Raw genomic sequence first — 24,063 nt, forward strand, 5'->3', positions numbered from 1 at the left:
GAATGCCACCTCCAAGTGCTCCAGCCAGAGCCAGGGGCTGGAGCTCCTCTGCTGGGCAAGGGCCCCCCAGGCTTGGCTTAAAGCCACCCTGCGCTGGCAGAAGCAGGGCTGTGGTTTTCCCAGCTGGCACACAGGGAATGCAGGGTGAAATCCTCCACAAGGACCCCAAAAGCCTCGAGGTGATGGCACCAAGGGAGCACCAAGCTGGGCTGGGCCATTCTCCAGTGCTCCCTGCTGGGTAATGAGGCTTTTCATGAAAGGGAGTGTTTAGTTCAGGTTTCCAGGTCGAACAGCATCACTGACACAGCGTTAGGTCTGGGAAAGTAGAAAAAAGTAGGGGGGGAAAAAAGGTAATAAAAGGATTCTTGAAAGATACTGATGTGGCACATCCCTTCTTACCTGGTCCTGGAACATGGAGCCACCAAAGGCCCAGACAGCAGCAAAGACAAAGTAAAGTTCATAAAGCTCCTTGGGACAGTCAGGAGGTGTGTTGTCCTCTGTCAGGAGGCATTCCAGGAGGTAACACAGCATCTGAACCATGCTCTGCTCAGGAATGGGAATAATCTTCTTAAATCTGAGGGGTGGAAATGGAAAACATAATTGGGAAATACAACTGGGTGAAGCACCAGGGCTGCTCCCAGCCCGGGAAAGCAAGGCAGGAATGTTTTGCTAGAATATCAGCATTTTCCTTGTCAGCAGTGGGTGTCTCATTCCCTGGAAGAGCACTGAGGAGAACATCCATCCTCTGCCTGGCCCCGCTGGCACTGGCACACACACACATAATAACAGTAATCAGAAGTTTCAGGCATTTAAAAACTTTGATCCTCTTGAAAGAAGTAAAATGGAGGAGTTGCTGAAGGCGATGATTTCCTGGGAGCGCCGGGAGTTCAAAAGTGGTCAAATAGAGGAGTAATAAAATAAAACCTTTCATCTTGCTATTTTACATTCGCTTAAGCTACACTTACAGAATTCCAAACTAATATTGTAGCAGCACTGAAGTCCTCCATAAAGTAATTAGAGCTATTTGAAAGGTTGGTTCTACAATTTCTGAATTAAGCAAGCTACCAAAATACTCCGCTCGGGGCTGGTGCAGCTAATCCTGGGGATTTCACGGGCTGACAATTGCTCAGCAGAGAGAACTGGAGATGCTTGATGGGCTTTGCTGCCATCAGCTTTAAATTTTGGGCACCCACAGAGCAGGTCCCCAGCAAGATTCCCAACTCCCAGCTGCAAGGAGCAAGACTTGCACTCAAGCAGCTCCTCCTGACACCTCCTTGCTGGGGCTGATGGTGCCCAGGTTCAGTTGCTCACTGATTTTTCTTCTTTTTCTTTTTTTTTTTTTTTTAAACTGCAGGTATGAGGAGCAAGCAGAGGATGGTGAATCACACAATCATACACCAGATTGGGTTAGAAGGGAACTTTTAAAAATCATATATTCCAACCCCTGCCATGGCAGAGACACCTGCCACTGTCCCAGGTGCTCCAAGCCCTGTCCAGCCTGGCCTTGGGCACTTCCAGGGATCCAGGAGCAGCTGTACCTGTGCCAGGGCCTGCCCACCCTCACAGCCAGGAATTTCTTCCTAATACCTAACCTAAATTTGTCCTTGTTCAGTTTAAAGCCACCACTCCTTGTCCTGTTTTTCCCATTCAGTGTCAGTGTCTGGCCATGGAACACACCCAGGCTGGGTGCTCACACAGAGGGACTCAGCTGTGCTCAAATGCTTCAGGAAAGAAACCCAAGAGAGGACAGCCTCTGGAGCAATCCCACCTCTCACACCAACACCAGCTTTCTCCTCATCCCCAGGGGGCAGGAAGAGATGTGGGGAGAGGATCTGCTCTGCATCTTCCACCCTTTCTTTCAGCAGTGGTCTGAAATCTGCCATACTGCCCCAAAACTTGTGCAGGCAACTCACGTCTGGCCTGACACATCAGGAGACTGGAAAGATTTTCCCTTTAGGATCTCCTGGGTTTGATTTCCAAGAGGCACAGGACTGATCCAGGCACAGGAACCATCAAATCAATATGCAAGGAGAACCAGATCAGACCAAGCAAGGATGGAGTGCCAGCTACCCCCTCACCCACAGCTTCCTGCAGCTGAAGCCACTCGGGGCTCCTGGGGACAAGGAGGACTCTGGCCAGCCCTGGAGCTGGTCTGGAAGGTGGTGAGTGACCACCTGCCCTCTCCAGGGGCACACAGGGCCCCTGCAGTGGTACCTGGTTCTCAGGGTGTCCAGGCAGGCGGGCAGGTACTTGTCAAACAGGATGGTCAGGTTGGCCCTCTCCGACTGCACCTCCCGCCGGTCAATCCAGCTGCTCACGGGGGCATTCCAGCCCAGGTCCGAGGCGTTGATGTACAGGATCCCTGGAGGTGCAGGAGAGGAGACAGGAGCAAGGACACGGCACAGGCTCTCCCTTTTCCCACCAGAAACTTTCAGCTACTCTCAGACCACTGAAACCCTGTCAAATACACCTAGCCCCTCATTGCCTGCCCCCTCCTCCTGCCCCACTGCAGAGGAGAAACATTAACAGTGGAGAGATGTAACTCAGGAAACCAGGATGCCTCTCAGGACCCTGCACCAAATTTGGAACGTGGTGTTGTCTGAGCCATGTTATTGCTCTGGAGAGCAGACACCAGGGGACACCTTCATTCCCTGTTCCCATGCACTGCTCAGGATCAGGATCACAGATCAGGAGCTCCGTGGGACAGACACTGCTCTCTCCTCATCAGGCCCACACAGAGCTGTGCAGGAGTGTTCCCTCAGCAGTGCCATGACCCCACAGAAGCATTGGGAACATTCCAAGTGCACCCCCAAGATGATGGCAGACCCCGAGTGGGGCTGGGCTCAGCATCCTCAGTGTGTCTGTGAACTTCAGGAACACTCCCAGCACCCCACAGGCAGCTGTGCTCCCAGCCTGGCAGCTTCCAAAGGATCCCTGGGTTGGAAGAGACCTCCAGGATCATCGAGTCCAGCCCAGCCCCAGCACCTCAACCAAACCCTGGCACCCAGTGCCACACCCAGGCTTTGTTAAACACATCCAGGCCATTCCAGAACTTCATCACCATTTCTGTAAAACACTTTTTTCCTAATATCCAACCTAAATTTCCCTTGGCCAGCAAAAGGCTGCTAGCAGCCCCAGGCAGGACCCACCTGCCCGGGACACGGTGGCCGGGGTGGCCGAGTGCAGGTGGCTGATCTCAAACAACAGCCTCATCGAGGGCTTCAGGGGGATCCTCTCATTGCTGGCCAGGGTCAGCACCTGCAGGTGCACACAGACAGACAGACAGACAGACAGCCTGAAGCTCGGCCAGGAAGAGGAATGAAGTGTTTAGCACTTGGCACTGCCCAGCCCAGCTCCTTGAGGCACAGCAGCAAAGGCTGCAGCCCAGCAGGGCCAGCAGGACACGTGGGGATTCTGCCCCTCTGCCCCACTGAGGCCAGAGCCCACCTGCAGAGCTGCCCCAGCCCAGCTGGAGCTGATGCAGAGCCCAGAGAGTCTCCAGGATGAGCAGAGGATGGAGCAGCTCTGTTAGTTCTCAGACAGGCTGAGAAAACTGGGGGTGTTCAGCCTGAAGGAGAATCTGGGGTGACCTTACTGTGGCCTTTTGGTACCTGAAGGGGCTCCAAGAGCAGGAGAAAGACCTTGGACAAGGGCCGGTAGGGACAGGACCCAGGGATGGCTCCCACTGCCAGAGGGCAGGGATGGATGGGATACTGGGAAGGAATTCCTCCCTGGTAGGGTGGGCAGACCCTGGCACAGGGTGCCCAGAGAAGCTGTGGCCACCCCTGGATCCCTGGCAGTGCCCATGGGACAGGTCTTAGAACAGCCTGGGACAGTGGAAGGTGTCCCTGCCATGGCAGGGGCTGGGATGGGGTGAGCCTTAAGATCCTTTCCAGCCCAAACCCTTCTGTGATGCCAGACATGATTTCTGACAGGCACAGAACGCTCCTTCTCTCTTCCACAACCCAGAATCCAAAGCATTCCCTCAGGGTGGGGAAAAGACATGGAATTATGTCCCTACCTTACTTCTAAAGGGCCTAAAGTTATGATCAGGACATTTGCAATTACTCACGTGCACGACTCTCCCGCAAAGGGAAATTCCAATAAAAACAAGCTCTAAGTTATTTCCCTCATGCACCATTGCCTTTATGCAATATTGTTTGGTGTGTCTGGAGAAACACAGCTGCATTATTCCAGGAGATGTTATTACAATCTGCATTTCTCCCAGGCTGAATCACCCCTGACAAAGAATACCTGCTTCTTTACCTTACATCCATTACCTTATTATCATCCATCACAGTGTTCAGAGATTCAATCCACATTGGATCAATATCTCCATCTAGTACCATCCACTTGGGACCATCGTGTGAGATGTTGGCCAGCTCTCTCATGATTGATGAAAACAGCCCTGGGAGGGTGACACAAATATGTTGATGAACATTGAAGTTGCCACCTGCTCTAACAGATTGTTCCAGCAACTTCCTAAAAATTATGCTTTCCCCTTAACATTCATAACTCTTTGCATCTGGACATAAATAATACCATATAATGATATCTGCTTTGAAGAAAAAAGAATTATCAGAGTTATTTTCACTGAGAATGACTGTGGGCCTACATGAGCTTCATTCCCACTGAAAACCATAAAACACGGAAAATAAAGAGCAGATACTCAGAGAGAACAAACACCACAAACTACACAATGCAGAGAAAACCATTTGAATATGCCCTGAAAATTCTTATATTTGGGTTTTTTTTTTCTGTAGCTTGAAGTATATCAGGAAAATCAAGGTGCTTTAAACACTGGGTCATGGCTTCAGTGAGAATGAGGGGACAACAAGCCCAGACTGACATTGAGTGACAGAACAAAATGTCAGTAAAATCAAGGAGACAGAGAATATACAGAGTCTCAAGGGGGGTAAATAATGAATGCTAAGAAGAGTGAGAAGCTGGGAACAGAGCAGAAGTACTGCAGGGCAAACGAGAGCTCCACAAAACCATCACTCTCCTCCACACGAGGAAATACCAGGGGAAAGGCTGGTTCTGCGTGAAGGAACATCAGGCAAACATTAAAAAGAGCCTCTCTTCTGGTGAATTGTGACAGGCACGCTTTTTGTTTCTCCAGGACCAGCTATTCCCTCGTGCTGCAGGTCGGGAACTGCCAGTGGCACTGCGAGACTGAAACCCAGCACAGGCAAGGCAGAACAGCTGAGCCACGAGAAGGGGTCAGACACAAATCACACCTCCCTGCCTCTGCCTGGGCTCCTTTCCTCTGCCTGGGCTCCCCTCCTCACGCTGGACACAGCTTGGCAACCTCCCCAGCACTGCCAGTGCCAGCAGCAGCTCCTGCCTGGCAGCATCACAGCCAGGGCAGCAGCCGGAGGGAAGTGCCCCTCTCCCAGCCTCAAAACCACAGAGGGGTTTTGGGATTTGAAAGAGGAGTTTGGTTCTACAAATAACACTTTTAGGATTCCCTTGTGAGGCCTTTTCCCACCTAATGTGTGCAAACTTCCCAGCTGCCGGCAGTGAAATGAGTGACAGGATGAACTCGGGAAGAGGAAAAGATGCATAAGGGGACACATCCTCTCCTGTCAGCTGTGCTGAAAATGTCCTGGCTGCTCTTTGGCATCAAGAAACAACTTTTTCAGGAATGATTAATACATAAAATATCTGCCTTGAGCCATCAGAGAGGAGTCCTGCAAGTTCTCTTGAAACATTAGGGGATTGAGAACACTGGACAGCCACCTGCCAATGTCTCTCCTGCTGTCCAGTGCCACCCACAGTCCCTGATCCACAATCCCCAGGGTGCAGCTCTGTCTGCAGAGGGCTGGCTACATCCCACACTTCCCTCTGTCATTTTGATTTAGGGTCCCCTGTCACAATTAAAGAGAAATTAACCCTGGCATTGGAGCAGAGCAGGGGGCAGGAGGGGTGGTGGCAGGGGGCAGGGAAGGTGGTGGCAGCTCCTCTCCTGGAGACCTCTGGCCGAGGATGATTTATGGAGCTGTCCTCCCTCGCCTCCCCCTCAGCTCCCAGAACAGCCACACAGGGAATCAAAGCTGCCTTTCTGGATTAGTCACAAGCCAGCGTTTTCACTCTGCATCTCTGTGATCTCTCAGCAGGTCTTAAATGCTCATCTCATCCTCCTCAGGAGCAATCAGGATCAACAGCCTGGCCAGCGCCGTGTGCTGGAGATCAGGCAGGGATATTCAGTGGGAAAACACCTCTCAAGAGCTGCTGGGAGTGTCCAGCCACGGAAACCTGGCAGTGGCTCTTTTTGGGGGGCCCCAGTGCACAGAACAAGGAGGGAATCCTCTCCAATCAGCAGCCCAACCCCAAAAAACAACCTGCCCCAGTTAGGAACTGGAAAGTGCTGGCGTTACCATGTGGGAGCCCAGCACATCCCTCAGCTGCCCTGGCTGTCCCCAGACCCTGACAGGGGCTCAGAGACCTTGGCACCAAGTCACAAACACCTGTGGATTCCATTTTAGCCCGTGGAAAAAGCTGCCAACTCTGTGTGAGGAATTACAAGCCACAAGGGTTTGAGTAGTGTGGTAGGTGAATTAACACAGGGTGGAAAAGTAGAATTTTGGGGTTTTTAGAATGGGGTTTGAGGGGACAAGATGCAGGGATTTGGGCATGTCCTGACCTCCTCCTCCTTCCCCTTGCCCCCCATGCCTTGCTGTGCTGGTGACACTTTTCTGTTGGTTTAAGGCACAGACACACTGCCCAACAGAAATGACAGATATTGGCACGTTATTGTAAACATGGCACAGGCAGTTTTTGGTATAAAATGCAAACACCCCCTGAGGGCAGACAGAAGCCATGGATAACCTGCTGGACAGAGCTCAGCAGGTCAGAGAGAGAATGTTCTGGATAAGGGAAAATAACCAGCCTTGAGAAGCTGATCCTGCTCATTCAGACTCCTCCTTTGGCTGCAGGGCTGGAAATGAGGACTTTTACATTCTCGGGGTCAAACTCAAGATTAGCAGACATGATGATTATCCTTATGGCAAAAGGATAAATTCCCAAAAAGCTGTGACTCCCAACAGCAACTCCTCACAGGGCTGGGAGCAGCACCTGGGCTGTGAGACCTGCACACAGACACCCACCATCCCCTCATTAAAAATACCCTTTTTATCTCCAAATTCAGCCACGAAAAGACATTTACCATCTCTCCACTCCCTCGTTGCTGGGTTAATGATGCCGAAGAGCTCGTCGTTGGTGACTGCTTTGGGGTTGAGGTCTGTCCACACAGCACGGCGCTTCATTCTCTGGTAGGTTTTGTGCAGGGACCTCAGCACCTGGGACTTGCCTGTGCCTGCAGCCCCCACCACGAACACGGAGTGCCGGACACTGAGCAGCTCCTCCAGCTGCACCACCTGGGGAAACACCCCCGGAGCTCAGACACACACACCAAACTGAAGTTTAAAATCTCGGGGAAAGAGTCCCTGTCCATGGCTTAGGGTTGGAATGAGATGTCCTTTAGGGTCCCTTCCAACCCAAACCATTCTGTGAAATTGGCTCGCATTGGGGCCTAGACACACTAAGGGATTTGACCCTGAGTTTGGTCTGACCACTCTAACCACAATAGTGAAATCCTGAGCAGACAGGCAAACCTCCAGCCATGTGACAGCCACCAGCCAAGGAGGCTCTGCACGTGCACAAGAGTCAGTCTGTAAATCCAGGGAAGGGGCAGAGCTGGATTTAGGAGCACTCAGACCCAGCACAGCTGACTGTGCTCCATCAAAGTCTGTCTGCAAGGGGAATATTGTGGCTGCCCCATCCCTGGAAGTGTCCAAGACAAGGTGGACAGGGCTTGGGAGCACTCTGGGATAGTGGAAATTGTCCCTGCCCATGGCAGAGGGTGGAACGAGCTGAGCTTTAAGGTCCCTTCCAACCCAAACCATTCTTGGATTCTGTGACTGTGCAGAGCCCTCTTTGAAGAAGCAAAGGAGGTTGAGAAAATCCATCTGAGCTGATGATGCTGCAGGTAGAGCAGAATACCCCTTGGCCTTACTTTGAGCACGAAGTTGTCCTCGGGCTGCAGCCGCAGCTCCAGCACAGCCTCCCTCACCACGGCCTCGAAAGCCAGGTCGCGCTTCCGAGGCACGTCCAGCGCAGGGAACAGGTCCCCAACCAGCCCCATGAACACTGGCACGTCGTCTGTCACGATTTTGGGGATGTTAAAGTCGCGGAGGGAGCGCATCAGGACCTGCTCCTCGGGCCGCTCGGGGTCCGCGCGCTTCAGGGAGCCGGCCACCACCAGCACCGACTTGATGGCCCGCAGACCCCAGTCGTAGTGGTCCTGCAGGAGGGGGAGGAAGGAAGCAAAAACAGGGGTGAGTTTATGCCTAGGCAGGGCTAAAAACCAGCAGTCCCAGCTGCCAGAGCAGGCAGCAATGGAAACGCAGCCAAACTCATTATTTGTGTTGTGGCCCGAGTCTCCATTTCAGAAGGTGAGCTTCCCACCAGGGAGAGCACTAAGGACTCAAATAATTCAGCTGTTCATGCCATCACATGGGCTCAGAGCTTGCACTCTGCACACCTAAGCAATTTTTTCCCCTAAACCCTTGGCCTTTGTGCAGGTTAAGCAAGGCCTGCCACAGCCCTGGATCTGCAGGAGCTACTGAGGTGGAAGGCTTGTTAATCCATTCTGAGGCCTCAGACGCCCAAATTTCTCCATCGCCAGGTTACCAGGGACATCTGGCCCTGGGGACAGCCCACAAGCAGGGGCAGGGAGGACACTGCTGGAAAGGAATCCTAAAGAGGCAGGAGAGGAACTTTCAAGCCAACTAGCAAGTCCTTCTATTTGTGCTCCATTGAGACCCTGCAGAACACAGCCCAACATCTTGACTGCTTTGTGTGCGAGGCCAAAGCTCCCACAGGGCCTCCACTGCACAGCACAAAGTTTTTGTGTCAAGGCAGAAACCCATCCAAGCTCATGCTGGCACAGCCAAGATCAGGATTTCCATCTGGAGTCCTGATTCAGCTCACCCCAGCTCTGATCTATGCAGACAATGCCAAGTTAAAATTTGATTAACCAGAGTCTTGCACTGCAGGTGACCTTACCTGGTCAACACTTGACATGACAGAGAAGCATTTAGTTGGACTAAGAGAGGAACAGTGATCATGAACTCCTTGCAGGCAGGAGAATCAATAGGAACTAAGAGACTGGAAAGCCAAGGGTCACTGGATACTGCCCCAGTCATGGTGGCATTTGAGGCTTTTTGAAAAATCTCCCTCACTAATGCAGTTGGTCAAATCTGTTCATGCAGATCCTCCAGGAGAGCAGTTTGAAAATGTCATTGCTCGGGTGATCACAAATCAAACCCTCCCTTCTCCCAGCAGCTGCCACAAAGGCAGGACTAAAAGCTGTGAAGCTTCAGCTGTGGAGGTCCATGGCAGAGAGTCACATCCCTGATTTTGGGGGATCCAGAGCAGAGTCACATCCCTGATTTTGGGGGATCTAGAGCAGGGTGTCACATCCCTGATTTTGGGGATCCAGAGCAGGGTGCCACATCCCTGATTTTGGGGGATCTAGAGCAGTGTAACATCCCTGATTTGGGGGATCTAGAGCAGGGTGTCACATCCCTGATTTTGGGGATCCAGAGCAGGGTGTCACATCCCTGATTTTGGGGATCCAGAGCACAGCAGAGGGCTCACCTGCTTGGACAGGAGCTCCTTGCAGAGTTGGTAGAGCGTGATGAATTTCCTGGCTAAGGCCCGGGCCTGGAGGAAGCCCTCAGCCACCAACATGATCTCACAGATCAGCTCAAAGTCTGGCACCACCATGGCACAGGGCCTAGGGAGACAGGCAGGAAAGGATTGCAGAGCAAGTGTTGACTGCAGAGCTCGAGGGCAGTGGATTTGTAGCTTTATCTTGCAGGTCCTCTCCAGTGAGCCACTGGAGACTCTCCCAGTCTGCCCACACTGCCTTTCCCATGGCACAGGACAGAGCTCCCTTGTCCTCCCTGTGCATTCCCTGATCCAGGCTCGGTGCACAAGGCTGAAACCATCTGTGCATCCCCAATGTGAGTGAATTTCCCAAAAAAATGAAGCCTGGATGTTCCAAAAGAGAATTTCTGCCAGTTTTATTACACAGGTAAACCTGACCTCAACTCACCTGAAGAGAGCTTTTAAATTCTCAGGTAGCTCAGTTCGTCCTGCATAACCAGGGTTCATGGTGATGAAAATCCCAACTGAGGGGACTAAGTTAATGTCTTCTCCAAGAAAATTGAAGGATTTCTTCTTCTCCCGGATGGCATCCTGCACGCTCTTCACCTGGGAACCAAGGTGCTGGTGTTCAGGTGTGAAAAACCCCAGAGAGCACTGCTGCCCTTCCTACACTCGGCCTATGGCGACTGGGGATTATCACTGCTCTGGTCTGGGTCTTTACTGACCATATAAAGCTTTCTACACTTTTGGGGTTAATCTGTGTCTCTCAGCACAGAGAGAACTCTGACAAAACAGAAAGGGCTGAAGACACTGGACAGTCAAACTGAAGAGAGTTCCAAGAGTTAGCTTCATATGACACTTGGCTGGTCTTTTCTACTTTTCTGATTGTAGCTTTGTTCTTCTCATCCCCCACTTTCCAAAGAGAGAGAGTCCATTACAGCCAGAGCACCTTGCTGCCCACCTTCCATTCCCAAAATCACAAAATCCCTGGGTTGGAAGAGACCTTTCAGATCGAGTCCAACCCAGCTCCAACACCTCAACTAAACCCTGGCACCCAGCGCCACGTCCAATATTGTTTTAAACACACCCAGGGATGGTGACTCCACCACCTCCCTGGGCAGCTATTCCAGGATTTATCACTCTTTCTGTATAAAACGCTTTCCCAAACAGCAAACACAGGCAGAGCACCCCAGTGCCAGTCCCTCCTTCCCCACTTCCCAAGGGAGCAGCTCCCTGCAGCCAGCTCTCCTCCTGGATAGCTCCATCGAGGGAGGATCTCTGCCCTCAGCTCACCCTTTGCCACCTTAAAGCACAGCAATTAAGGGAGTTTCTCAGTGTAAGGACCCACTCCGAAGGAGCTGGTGACTCAGGCAGCCAATTAACCATCACCATGGTTACCCTCTAATAGCAGCAGAGGCGATGATGGAGTGACAGCCCTGCTCGCTCAGACACCACGCTCCGACAGGAGCCAGGCAATCATTAGCAGCTGAGTCATAGCTGGGCTTCTTTTGTTCAGCTTCCCCTTTTATTTTAAGGTCCTCAAAGACGTTTTTCAGTGACAACTTTAAGCTGGAACCTGATGGAAGGGGAAGGGGAATGGAGAGGGAAGGACACACAAACAGCTGCACCTGCCTGGGATTTCTTTGGGACATCACAGGAGGTACAACGATGAGACAAAGAGAGATGAGAGTCAGGAGTTCCTGGAGGGGTTCAGAACAATTCCTTTGACCTAGACACTTACAGAAGTGTAGAAACTTCTGGGCTCTAAACCTTAATTTCTGCAATGCCAAGCCTCAAAGTGGGTCTAGAAATAATTCAGCACCTCAGTCAAACACTGGGATCCCAAAACCTGCATTGACAGCTGACATTTGGGACCAGAAGAACTCTGATATTTTGGCAACTCCATTTTCAGCACTGAAGTTCCCCAAGACTCAAACACTTCTGTTCTGGCCCTGTAGGAGGGAGGGAGGGAAGGGAAGGAAGGCTGGCTTGTATTTATCCACAAGCTTTTCTCCACTTACCTGTACAGCAACCACAGAAAGCACCTCAACTGAGATCCTGTTAAATTCATCAAAACAGCCCCAGGCTCCTGTCTGGGAAAGGCCTTTGTAAATATTCCCACAAGACTGAAAAGAAAAAAAAAAATAAAATTACAAAAGTGAAATCACAAACGGAATCAACTCCAGCAAAAAATAGATTTGATTTCCCTGCCTGTTTATTTATAGCAATTTACAGACTATTGTGGGTATTTAGAAAAGTGCACGGGAGCAGCAGGCACAACTCAATTATAATATTTATAGCTCTTCACAGTTTGCCACTTGATTTGCTAATTGCACTCTCTCGACATCTCTGCACTCTGGTTCCATCCAAAGGTCACCTGGGCTGAGTTAGTGATGGCCCCACGTCCATGAGAGACCTCAGCTGGATAAAATATGGTCCAAGGCCACCAAACCCACTGCCCCTGGAGGGCACAGGGATCAGCCCCGTGACCAGAGCTGGCCTTGTCCCAGAAAAGGATCCCAGGAAGCCAGGAGAGCTCCCTCCCCATGCCTGGGACAGGCACCCTGTGGGTCTGGAAAGAGGGAATGGATCAGCACAGCCTTGGTCTCCACTGAATTTGTGGAGAATTTCATGGACAACCTAACTCCAGAAGGGCAGGGCAAGGTGGAGCAGGGCAGAGAGCACAGCTCGGCTCTCCTCCTCCTCAAGAACCTTGTGCAAGGCTCAGAGGTGAAAAGGAGGATGAGGAGAAGCTGTTCAGCAGGAAGGGAGGCAGAGAGGAGAGGGGATGGATCAGAGCAAGCCCAGCTGGGTAACTGTAGGTCTCAGATTCAGCCAAAGAGAAAAATGGAAAGTTTCTAGCCAGACAGAAGCCTGGAAATCTGTTGGAAATGTAAATAAGGGTTTTATCTCATTGTTCACATTTTTTATATTTAAGTTCTATCACTGTGTGTCAAGCACTCTGCACCAATGGTGTAGATTGCTTTCACTTCAGGACCAATGGAATCAGCCTGGATGAAGCTCTGTATAAAGAGCACTGCATTTTGAAATAAATCAGAGTTTCACTCTCTCAGTCTTCTGACTCAGTCTCTTCATTCCCATCCTGCCTGAACAGCATCAGGTAAGTCCCAGCCTGCAGGTCCCAGGGCCCTGAGCAGCCCCAGCTCGGGGGGAGCAGCACCTTGTAGTCCATCTGCTCGGAGCAGTTGAACACGTACACCATGATGCCCAGGGCACGGCCCAAGTCCTTGGTGGTCTCCGTCTTGCCGGTGCCAGCCGGGCCCGCCGGGGCCCCGCTCATGGTCAGGTGCAGGGACTGGGTCAGGGTGATGTAGCACCTGCACAGGACGAGGGAAAAGGGGACAGAGACTGAGCCGTGCCACAGGTCACTGCAGTGCGCTCTGCAGAGCTCCTCTGGACAGCTCTGCGGGGGCACGGCCAAGCTGGAAATCCTGGTGGGCATGAACGACCACCTCTGCCCTGCTGGGACTTCTCCGGTGTGCCACACAATCAGAAGGGTCGGGAAAGACCTCTAAGATCATCACATGCAGTCACCAGCACCTTGCTCACCACTAAACCATGTCCTTCAGTGCCACATCCGCGTGGCTTTTGAACAACTTCAGGGATGGTGATTCCACCACTGCCCTGGGCAGCCTGTGCCAGGGTTTGACAACACTTCCAGTGAAGAAGTTTTTCCTAATAGCCAATCTGAACATCCCCTGGTGCAATTTGATGCCTTGTTCCCTGGGAGCACAGCCTGACACCCACCTGGCTGCCCACTTCTGTCAGGGACTTGCAGAGAGTGAGAAGGTCCCTCCTGAGCCTCCTTTCCTCCAGGAAAGTCCCCCAGCTGCTCCTCAAATCCAAGAGATCCTCATCTCCCACTGGGGTCTGCCCAAGCCCTACACTCCAGGCTCTGCTCTCTTTAGACTGTCACACTCAGTGACCTTGGGCATGGTGAGGAAAAGTCAGCTTTTCTGAAAGATCTTCCTTACTTGAATGGAGCAAACTTATAGAAGTGTGAAACCCCTGACCCATTGTCCATTTTGCATGTAGCCCCCGGGCGGGGCTTTGCCTGCCCAAAATGAACCTGAAGGCCCTTCAACAAACATAACCAGTTTTTACTGCCTGAGCTCTGCCTGGCCGTGCCGTGGGGCGGCCCGGGAGGCCTCACCGGTCGGTCAGGGGGGTGATGACGAGGCGGGGCGTGTTGCCCAGGTACTCGTAGCAGTAGCGGAACCGCGCGTCGCAGATGTCGGCCCAGCAGTGCCGCTCCTCGTCCGACCAGCGGTGCCGCAGCTGCGCCAGCCACACGAAGGCCTGGCCGCTGTCCACCTGCAGAGGGGAGCTCAACACGTCAGCGTTCTCAAACACACACCATCACAGGACATGGTTATCTGCAGGTGCCTTCACTGAGAGCTCTGGGAATCAGGGGTGCAGCCCCAAATCTGACTCCGACACGGCTTTCGAGCTGAACATATTTTATATTCTATCCTTATATAACTTAGATGTTAATCATTAAATTTAGATTGTTTAGGAATAAACATAATCATGGGATGTGATTCCATGCAGGTGCTTTTATTGAGAGCTCTGGGAATCAGAGGTACAGACCCAAATCTGACTCCGACACCCATTTCGAGCTGGGATCCATCTTCGATCCACCTTGGGTGTCGCCATGGCCAGGCTCTTGCACTGCCCAAGGTGTGTCCTTTAAAGATCTTTAAATAAATCCCTTCTTTACTTTTCTAGCTCTGTCTAGTCTCTGTTCCAGTTCAGCCTCTCTAGGCATCAGTTCTGGCACCCCAGATGGGACAGAAGGTATCTGGAAAACCTCTGGAGCAGAGGAACACCCAGCTCCTGCCCCCACTCCTGCCAGAACTCCCAGCTGGGGTCCAGAAGTCATCAGAGCCAAAGGCCAGGCTGGACGGGGCTTGGAGCACCCTGAGATGGCAGAAGGTGTCCCTGCCCATGGCAGGGGGTTGGAATGAAAAGAGCTTTAAGGTCCCTTCCACCCCAACCCATTCTGGGAGTTTGTGATGACAGAGCAGTGGTGTGGGAGTGGTGGAAAAATCCCAAGGGATTCCCTGTGGGCCCACACTGGAGCAAGAAAGCTACAGAGAAAAAACCCCAAATGCTTTTTTTTTGTGGCCCTGCTGAGGCAGGCAGAGCTCGCAGTGCCTGTCCCTGGCCTGTCCCTCCACGATCTCCCCTTCAATGCCCAGCACAGCTCACACTGAGCTGGGAACACCGACCTTCTGTGCTATCATCTTGGCCACCACGTCGCGCGCGTGCACGTCGATGGTGCAGATGGTCATGATCTTCTGCCTGTCACCCCTGGAGAGCTGCCCCAGCAGCATTGTCACCAGCGTGTTCAGCTGGGCCACCTGCTTCTTGTGGTACTCCTTCATGGCCTTCTCGTAGCCTTCCTTCATCCTGGAGAAGGCCATGCCCACCTCAGCTGTCCACCAGATCTGGGTGCAGCAAAGAGCCACCTGGGGAGACAGAGTGGCTCAACAGCAGGGCAACACTGGGGATTCCTCACACCTGAGAGTGCCTCTTCCATGGGGAGGTCAGGGATGAAACATGCCTGACGTGAAGTGTTGTTATACAGGATCACAGCAGGAAGGAGAGCAGGGATCCATTTCACATCCATTGGAATTCCCATCCCGGGCACATCCAGCAGCTGCTCATCAGTAAATGAGCCCCTTTCTCACATCTGAACACAAGGAAGGTGCCAGAGGGGCACCCGAGGGGCTCCTTCCTCTCATCAGGCCCCATCAATTTGTTCTCTCACCCCACTGGGGGCAGGGGCTTCCTGTGACCCCTGGGCTGCAGCAGCCACTGCCCAAGTCCCCGAGCTGCATCCTGCCTGGAGCTCTGGTCAGAGCACAGAGCTCAGCCTGGGAAACCATCAGGAGGTGGCCAGGAGAAAGGAGAACTCACCTGATACCTTAGGTTTTTAAGTTTTTCTGTTATCTGGTGTGCAGCTTTACCTTTCTATTAAATGTTACTGGGGTCTTTTCACAGGGTGGTGGAGACAAAACAATCCCATTCTAGCTGGAAACTCAAGGACAATCTCTTCAAACTTCAGACCCAAAGCATGAACAACGTGAAAAAAGGAAGGTGGGCAAGCAAGCAAGGAGGATGTAACTTCATCATTTGAAGCTGTTAATTGGACAGTTAACTCCTGTATGCAAATGGACTAAAACTTATCAAAATGGGAGATCTCATGGCCAAGCCCTCTTTTGCTTCCACCTTGGAGCCATCTGGGCAGAGCCAGGACTGTGGTTCCAGTCCTCCCAGGGTGCAGCCTTTGAAGGCACTTCAAGAAATATCCACTTTATTCCTCTTAGCTCCATCTAGCCTCTGTTCCAGCTCCTTAAGGCATCCCACCCTCCCTCTCCCCGCTGGAGAGCACAGCCAGAACCATTCCCACCCCCAGGCAGAGACCCCTCTGGCAGCAGAGCAGGGCAGTACCTGGGCAGGGTGGTCAAAGAGCCATTGGTCCCTGGGCTTGTCCTCGTAGGCTGCCACAGCCGTGCTCATCCCATCCCTCACCGTGGCCCTCATGGTGTCCAGCAGGCGGCCGAGCCACACCTCCACCTGCAGAAGGGGTTAAATCCCAGGAACTCTCCTGCTTCTCACCCCTGGGATGGTCTCAGGAGCACGCCTGCCAGCCCTCAGCAATGAGGGGGACAAGCAGCTCAGCTCTCCAGCCAAACCAGCCTCAGGCCTCCTCCAGACTGGGGGATTCAGCCATTTCTGCTCCTGCAGGGTCAGCATCTCCTTCCAGACACCAAGGGAGGATTTTGGGGAGCCCCAGCTGGAGGAGGAACCACACTGAGCTCCTCTGAGGAGCAACTGAGCTCAGCATGTTCCAGCTCCAGGCCACGGCAGAGTCACCGGTGGGATTGCAGCACAATCTGCCAGCAGCAAGAGAATGCTGGGAACACAATTCCTGCTGAATTTGGTATTTCACAGGCAAAGTCCTCACTGAGAGGAGAGCTTAAATTCCAAGTGCCATCACTGGGGAGTTCAGAGCTTGTATTACCTACTTTAGCTTCCTTTAACATTCCACGGAGAAAAGTGCAGCTACAGAGACAGAAAAGCTGTAAAATGCAGTAATTTGATTCTTAAATTTTGTACTTCAACACGTCCTATGAAATAAGAAAGATTTGGAAAATTGGGGAAAAACCCTTTTCTTTCCAAAGGTATCCCTGCATAAGTACTGTGGAATAATTTAATCTGTTTTCAGTCTGCCTCCCCTCCCAGCTGGGAGGGTAAGAGTAATCTTCATAACATCTTTCAGGAATTAACATGAAAAAGCCCAGTAAAGAATAGGGCACAGCCCTTCCTCACACCTTGGGCTGTGAGGACCCATCCAGAGCAGGACTAGAGCTGTGCTGTAAGCAGGGATGCAGTTCCACACCAGCTCTTCCAGCTTTTCTCACTGCCATGGTTTGACATGGAAGTGAATTTTCTCAGGAAGTTGTGGTCAAACCCGTCAGTGGTCAGGTTTGGATACTGACACTTGGAGTGACCACTGAAGGCATGGACACACCTCTGAGAACACAGGGGTTTAAAAGCAAAGAACTCCCAAAATCGTGTCTCACTGTGTAAGGGTAAAAATTAAGCAGGAAGAAGAATGTTTCAGGAAGTTTTCATCCTGAATTCTATGCGTCCCTTTTAGTGTAGTTATAAGTTAATACAATTTTCTCCTTTATTTTTAAGCTCAAACCTGCTCTACTCAATTCCTAACCACATCTCACAACACTCATGTGGGGAAGGTGCATTTTCATAAGAGCACTAACACTGCACCAGTGCCAAACCATAACACCCATGCAGTGAAACTCTGCAAGGTCCTGGCCAGGGATGGCCACCCAAGGGGTGGGAGCAGGTCCCACCAGGCCAGACAAGGTGTCCCCCCTCTCACCTGCCCGCTGCAGTCACAGGGTGCACTGAACTGGACATACTCCTCCTCTCTGCTGTACATTCCCAGGCCAACCTTGGTTGCCTTCTGCTCAGAGTCCACCTGGAATTCCAGCCTGGCCAAGTTGTCGAAGAGCTTGGAGAGGTGACGCTGCACCTGCCAAAGGGATGGTGTAAATGAAGAGAGGAGGACAGGGCAGGCAGAGCAGAGAGCAGCAGAGGTGTGGCAGCCACAGTCCTGCTCATACAGAGTGACCTGGATGTCTTGGCAGCACCACCTCTTCTCACCCACAGCCAGGATGCTGCCAACACGAGCCTCGTGCTGTCCTCAGGAGCTGGATTTGATGATCCTGGTGTGTCCCCTCCTACAATCCATCCTACGGCCTGTGTGCCCAGTTCTCACTCCCTGTCCCACAGAGGATTCCAGCCCCTCCTCAGGAGCTGTCCCGCAGGGGCCCAAATCTGTTTCTTTCTTACCTGGCCGAATCCCAGGAGGTGCCAAGTGGATCAAGAAGCAATGGACACTCAGCTTCCCCACAAGGACAAGCACATATCCTTTCAAATCTTACACAAACCATGGAATCCTGTTTCTGACCTGCATGTGGGCAGGCTCAGCAACCCCCACTGTCCCTCCCAGCCCCTGGCCACCCTGCAGGGCCTTGGCTGTGCTCCTGCACTCGAGATAATTCTGCCAGCAGAGCCCAGAACGTGCCTGAACCTGCACCAGTTCAAGTGGATAATATCATTGTCTATTTAATCCTCCTTTAGGAATTATCAGGCTTTGAAAGTACAGTGGAAAGGCTGAGAGCGTATCCGTGTATGATCCTGCCTGACATTTACTTTGATTTTACTGCAAATAGTTTTGAATAACAGAAAGCACCAGGAATTTCTCCTTACTCCGTGGAGCATTTCAACACGGCAGCTTTTCTCTGCTTCCTGTGTTCTCTCTCTCTCTCCATTTTAAGCATCAATCAGCTGTGTATTTATGACACTCTGTGGGCTGAAATCACCCAGCAGCAGCAAACAGATCCAAGCAGAGTTAAAGGTTAGTGGCAACGGCAGCATTTCCAAGCCTGCCCCATTCACATGCTGACACAAATGCTGAAAAGGAGGAAAAGCTTAAGGAGGTTGAGATTGCTCACTACTGAAAGGAGGAATAAGGAATTGATTCCTCACCCAACAGGCTCCATTTGCTGTGAATATGCTGATTTGGTTCACACACCAACCTCAGGATTGGTGATGCCTCCCAAACCAGGCTGGACAGGGCATGGCAATGCCAGGCAAGGCTCCCTGACAGCAGCTCCACATGGAAAAGCACCTGCAGGACTGAGCCCTCTGAACTCTGCCCACGGGGCACAGAGGGTTCTGAGCCCTGGCAATGGGGGAAGGGGACTGGGAACCCATTTCTTACAACAGGAGGGTCACTGCGAGCTCCTTCTTGGGATGATCCAGCAATCCTGCCCAGCCAGCAGGAGCAATGGTGGATTTGGGGGCATTTGGGAGGAGGAATGGTGTATTGGGGGGAACTGGGAGGAGGAATGGTATATTTGGGGGGATTTTGGAGGAGGAATGTGTATTTTAGGGGATTTGGGAGGAGGAATGGTGTATTTGAGAGGATTCCCCACACCTGGCATTCAGACCCCATCCCAAAAACCCCAGTGCAGGGTCAGACACCACCTGGCCACAGCCACTGCCTGACCACCAGCTGCTCAGGTCCTGCAGGCTCTGCCATCAGGACCTCCCAAAAGCTTTGCAGGAGGAAGGAAGAGGAAATTTCCTGGAAATTGCCTCTTCTGCCTAAAAAAATCAGCCCTCTACAAGCCACCAGTGCTCAACCCTCCCACACTGGAATGCCCAGCCTGGGGCTCTTTATTTGGTGGGATCCAAGGTCAGCAACAAGTTCTGGGTGAGACCCTTGAGGAAGCCCTTTTCCTACAACCTCACTGTACCCCAGCAGGAGCAAAGCCACTGTTTTTATAGCACAAAACCCATGGAGGTGCTCTCAGAACCTGCCACAAGCATCCCCAGGGCTAGATCAGACAACAGCCAGGGCAGGGTTGCCTGTCAGGTGGAGATCACCTGTGAAGGAGTTGTTAATCCACATTGGGTGGGAGAAAATCACTCCAGAAAGGACAGTAAGGAGAGTCTCAGACAACACCTTCCACTGTGACCCTCCTGACAGCTGGAAAATGCAAAGGTGGTGCAGCACAAGCCTTACCAGATGTGGGTTGGTGCCGTTGGAAAGAATATCCAGTAAATCTGCAGAAGAAATGAAGTAAAATCTGGGAAAAGCCAACCTTTTCATGTCCAAATATTCAGCCAAAGCCTTCTCGCACAGAGACAACCTGGGGAGACAAAGCAGAGGCCAGGACAGGTGGGCAAATACCCTGCCATGCTTTGTGCTGCCCTTTTCAGGCAGGTTCTTGCCACCATGGGGAAATGGCAGGCAGGAGCTGCTGCAGGCTGCTCCTTCCCACAGCCCTGAACAGATCCACAAAGGGAACTCACAGCTCACTCTCTACTCCAGGGGTCAAGCACCCAAGAGTCAGGGCAGCCTCATGAAAAAGCAGAAGCCCAAGTGGAAGAAGAGGTTGGAAAGGTTTGCAGTCTGACCCATTGCTTTAGACAAGCTCGTAGCTGCCACAGGTGGTGGCATCCACTGGGATGAACATTTCCAGAACTGCTTTTATTCTAATGAGCCACATTTTAAAGTCTGATTCCATCCAGCTCAGCTTTTTGTGTTTGCAAAGCATGAAAGAAAAGTTGTTTGCTCCGATCTAAAATGAATCTTGCAGTGTTCACATGCTAAACTGCTGCTGAGCTTACAAAGTCGCTAAATAACATTCTCTGTGAGGAACATTGGCCTTGTTCGATTGAAAATAAAATCAAATCTTTCTTTGAAATGGAGAGCTGCTACTGACACAACAGCTTAGCATGGACTTTGAAGTGGTTTTCAGCAGATTCATATGTTAAGTGAGAAGTGTCTCCATCCCAGGGCACTCAGGCCTATCTCAGGGAGCTGTGTTGTGCCTCGTCTCAAGGGTACACAGGGACAGTTTTGTAAATTAAATGGGCTCGGCTCTGCTGCAAACAGAATCCCAGAAGGGTTTGGATTGGAAAGGAGACCTTAAAATCCACCCAGTGCCACCCCTGCCATGGCAGGGACACCTCCCACTGCCCCAGCTGCTCCAGCCCTGTCCAGCCTGGCCTTGGGCACTGCCAGGGATCCAGGGGCAGCCACAGCTGCTCTGGGCACCTGTGCCAGGGCCTGCCCACCCTCTCAGGGTGATGGGTCACAAATACAGAAGCTTGAGAAAGATCAGAAAAGTTGGAGATGTGTGACTGCAGAGGAAGCAGAGCCTCAGAAAAAGCCTCAGAGCACCGGTTCAACCAACTGCTCATGGCTGATTCCAGTCTCTGACAAAATCCTGGGACTGATGCTCTACCTACCTGCTCTGGATGTCCTCCAGCTGCTGGGACAGACCTGGTTTATTGGTGGCTTCAAGTACATTTGTGGTTTTCTGAACTTCATAGGCCAGTTCTTTAAAATCCACATCAATGCCTTCAAAGCGTTTGGAGTCCTGCAAAGGGACACAGAGGTCACAGCAACACTCTCTCGGTGTGCTGAGAGATCCCATCCTCTGAGGGCTGTCTTTGGGGTGAGGGGTAAGTTCCCCCCTCACCAGTGGAAGGCTTGCTCCTCCTCAGCATGGCTGTGAGCTTGGAATAACTCTGGGAGCTGGGCTGGAGGCACCCCGAGGAGCTCCCCAGAGCAGAGCAGGAGAAGAGCTGCTCTCCCCCAGCACCGGAGTGGAAGGACAGGGAGGGAAAGCTGCCAAAGCTGCCTGGGCCAGCTCTGTTTGATGATTTGCAGTGCCTGAATAATGATCTCAATCCTCTCCCCTCTGAAGGAAGAGGGAACACACCTGCAGCACTGCAGAAAGGCTGCAGCTCTCACCCAGCATCTCTGTATTTGCCATGCAAGGGAGAGGATCAGCCCCGCAGCACGGCTCAAGCACAGCCTGGGCTACAAAACCATCCTGGGGAACAACCCCAGCACTGAGGGAGCCTCCAGAGGAGCGAGGCAGCAGGAGAACTGCCCTGCTTTGGGGATCTGGGCACTACAGACAGCCCCAGTTAATAATAAAGCCTCTTCTTCCACACGTTCCAAGCAGGAAATGTGGGATCTGGGGGTTCCTACCTGGGGCAGCTGTGCCCGGATGTCTTCTGAGCCGAGGAAAATGCTCTCCAGGTGAGACCACGTGCGCTGCACCTCAAACCATAGGGAGATGACGGAGTCGGCGATGGAGAGCTTCCTCTGCCAGGCAGACACCTCCTCCAGGAAGAAAGCAATGTATTTGGATGACATTAAATTCTGCAGCTGCACCTGGTTGTCCTCTAGAGTTTCCACAAGCTCCTCGTCTGACTTCAGCAAGGGGGTGTGGGTGCGGGGGTGAGGCTCGTACTGAAACTCCCTGGAGCTCCAAGTCATCCTCAGCTCCTTCAGCACCTTCTCCATGCTCATTTCTCGCACTGCTTTGTCCACAATGTCGTGGACCTCCCCCTCAAATTCATGCAGGTTGAGCTTGAGGAGGTCAGCCAGGGTGGTGTCCGAGCCCATCACAAACCTCACGCCTGTCACCTGCATCAGCTGGTTCCAGTGCCTCTCCCTGATGGCAGGATTCTGGAGTTCTGCCACAGCCTTCAGGGCTGTCAGCATGTTCTTCACCTTGCTGTCCAGCCCACTGAAAGCATGCCATGCCCTCACCTCCTTATCCAAATTCCGAATCTCTCTGGCAAACTTCTTGCACTCCAGCTCCATGTTCTCCACGTTGATATCCACCCATCTGGTGGTCTGCCAGTCTTCGAGGCTGGTGTTCACCAGGGAGATCATGTCCCAGAGCTCTTTGAGGAGACACAGCTCCTTCCTGCACTGTTTCAGTTGTTTGTACTCTGGCACCATGACTTCAAACAGACCAGCTGATTCATAAATCGAGGTCATGGCTGTCTCCATCTCTTTAATCTCCATGTGCTTTGCATCCAGCAGTTGATAAGGCTTTTCGGCGTCAAACCTGGAAATAAGCGTTAATTCTTCCTTAGTGACATTGTAATAACTTCTAAAGGACCCATAAAACAAACAGAGAGATGAAAGGTCTCTACTACACCCTGATGGCTGAGCCACTGGCACTGCTGACACCACCCAAACCCAGCCTCTTCCCGGGGACACAACCCTGCAGGCACAGCAGGGAGGAGATCTGTGCATCACCAGGACGTGCAGGTGATGCCTTAGGATTTCAGCTTTTCTATTTCTCAGGTCCTGCAGTGCATTAGTGCACAGCTCTGAGCTCCATATAAAGTGTGGCCAACTGCCTTCACACTTTGGGCAGGCAGAAAATCCCTCTGGGCCTGAGATCCAAGGACACTCCACAGGCCTTGGAAAGTACAAACAAAAGTGAATTGTGGGGAGCAAACTGGGGGAATGTGACTTCATTACCCGAAGCTGTAATTGGAGAATTAACCCCTGATATGCAAACAGACCAAACTTATATCTGTGTAAAAAACTGGTGACCATTGTCCATCCTGGGGGTAGCCTCTGTGAGGCTTTAACTGCCCAAGGTGTATCTATTAAAAAAAGACTGGACATAGCATTTGGTGCTATGGTCTAGCTGAGGCGTTAGGGCATAGGTTGGACTTGATGATCTTAGAGGTCTCTTCCCACCTCATTATTCTGTGATTCTGTAGGGGTCTCTTCCCATATCATTATTCTGTGATTCTGTGATTCTACTGAAGGCCTTTAATAAATACCCACTGTATTCCCTAGCTCTGTCTAGCCTCTGGCTCTAGGTAGCCACTCCAGGGCATCATGGAAATGAGCTTTTTCCTCTCCAGGCTCATGTGGTGCTGGAACACCTGTGTGGGATTCCTTAAAATCAGAGGGTTTTGGGCACGCTGCAAAAGGCAGGCCTCAGAGACAGCAGGAACCCCCCTGGACAGAGCCCCCAGAGACACTGGCTGTGATCTCTGGAAAAGAGTTTTCAATCTTACAGGGTGAATTACCAGCTCTGAGTGTTTGATAGAAGTAATAATTAAGGGTGGCACGTAAAATTTTAGTAAAATTTTAGGATTCTAGATGAGGGGTTCAAAGGGGACAAGATGGAGGAAATTGGGTGTGCCTTGTCCTTTTTCTCCTTCTCCATGCCCTCCATGTGTCACTGTGGTGTTGGCATTTTCCTGTTGGTTCAGGCTGGGGACACACTGTCCAACGTAGGTGACAGATATTGGCACGTTCTTGTAAATCCAGCCCAGGGAGTTTCTGGTATTTAATGTTTGTCACATCCCACTGAGGGCAGAGCCCCACACGCTGCCCTGCAGGACAGAGCTGGGCAGGGCAGCAGAACATGTGAGAGATAAACAGAATAAACAACCTGGAAACCAGCACAGACCAATTATGGCTTCTGC

The 24,063-nt window shown here is 51.8% G+C and overlaps 1 protein-coding gene across 8 annotated transcripts in view; it reads right to left on the reverse strand.

Annotated features, from left to right (window-relative positions):
• The window catches only part of DNAH9 (dynein axonemal heavy chain 9), a 132,252-nt gene that overhangs the window by 86,999 nt on the left and 21,190 nt on the right, over nucleotides 1–24,063 (reverse strand). For all 8 annotated transcript variants that reach the window (XR_014949346.1, XM_085556908.1, XM_085556909.1 and 5 more), the window contains exons 20-36: nucleotides 21,806–22,676; nucleotides 21,055–21,185; nucleotides 19,823–19,949; nucleotides 17,609–17,761; nucleotides 16,153–16,278; nucleotides 14,928–15,167; nucleotides 13,850–14,010; nucleotides 12,857–13,013; nucleotides 11,697–11,801; nucleotides 10,124–10,281; nucleotides 9,664–9,802; nucleotides 8,018–8,305; nucleotides 7,169–7,379; nucleotides 4,281–4,408; nucleotides 3,150–3,258; nucleotides 2,215–2,362; nucleotides 400–574 (exon numbers count right to left, since the gene is read on the reverse strand). Coding sequence is in view for 7 of the 8 variants with exons in the window: in XM_085556908.1 (XP_085413034.1) it covers nucleotides 400–574; nucleotides 2,215–2,362; nucleotides 3,150–3,258; nucleotides 4,281–4,408; nucleotides 7,169–7,379; nucleotides 8,018–8,305; nucleotides 9,664–9,802; nucleotides 10,124–10,281; nucleotides 11,697–11,801; nucleotides 12,857–13,013; nucleotides 13,850–14,010; nucleotides 14,928–15,167; nucleotides 16,153–16,278; nucleotides 17,609–17,761; nucleotides 19,823–19,949; nucleotides 21,055–21,185; nucleotides 21,806–22,676 (3,427 nt within the window). In the remaining variant the exon portion in view is untranslated. The remainder of the gene's footprint in view (nucleotides 1–399; nucleotides 575–2,214; nucleotides 2,363–3,149; nucleotides 3,259–4,280; nucleotides 4,409–7,168; nucleotides 7,380–8,017; nucleotides 8,306–9,663; nucleotides 9,803–10,123; nucleotides 10,282–11,696; nucleotides 11,802–12,856; nucleotides 13,014–13,849; nucleotides 14,011–14,927; nucleotides 15,168–16,152; nucleotides 16,279–17,608; nucleotides 17,762–19,822; nucleotides 19,950–21,054; nucleotides 21,186–21,805; nucleotides 22,677–24,063) is intronic.

Source organism: Lonchura striata, chromosome 18, assembly GCF_050655825.1.
Source record: "Lonchura striata isolate lonStrDom1 chromosome 18, ASM5065582v1, whole genome shotgun sequence".
Lineage (NCBI taxonomy): Eukaryota > Metazoa > Chordata > Aves > Passeriformes > Estrildidae > Lonchura > Lonchura striata.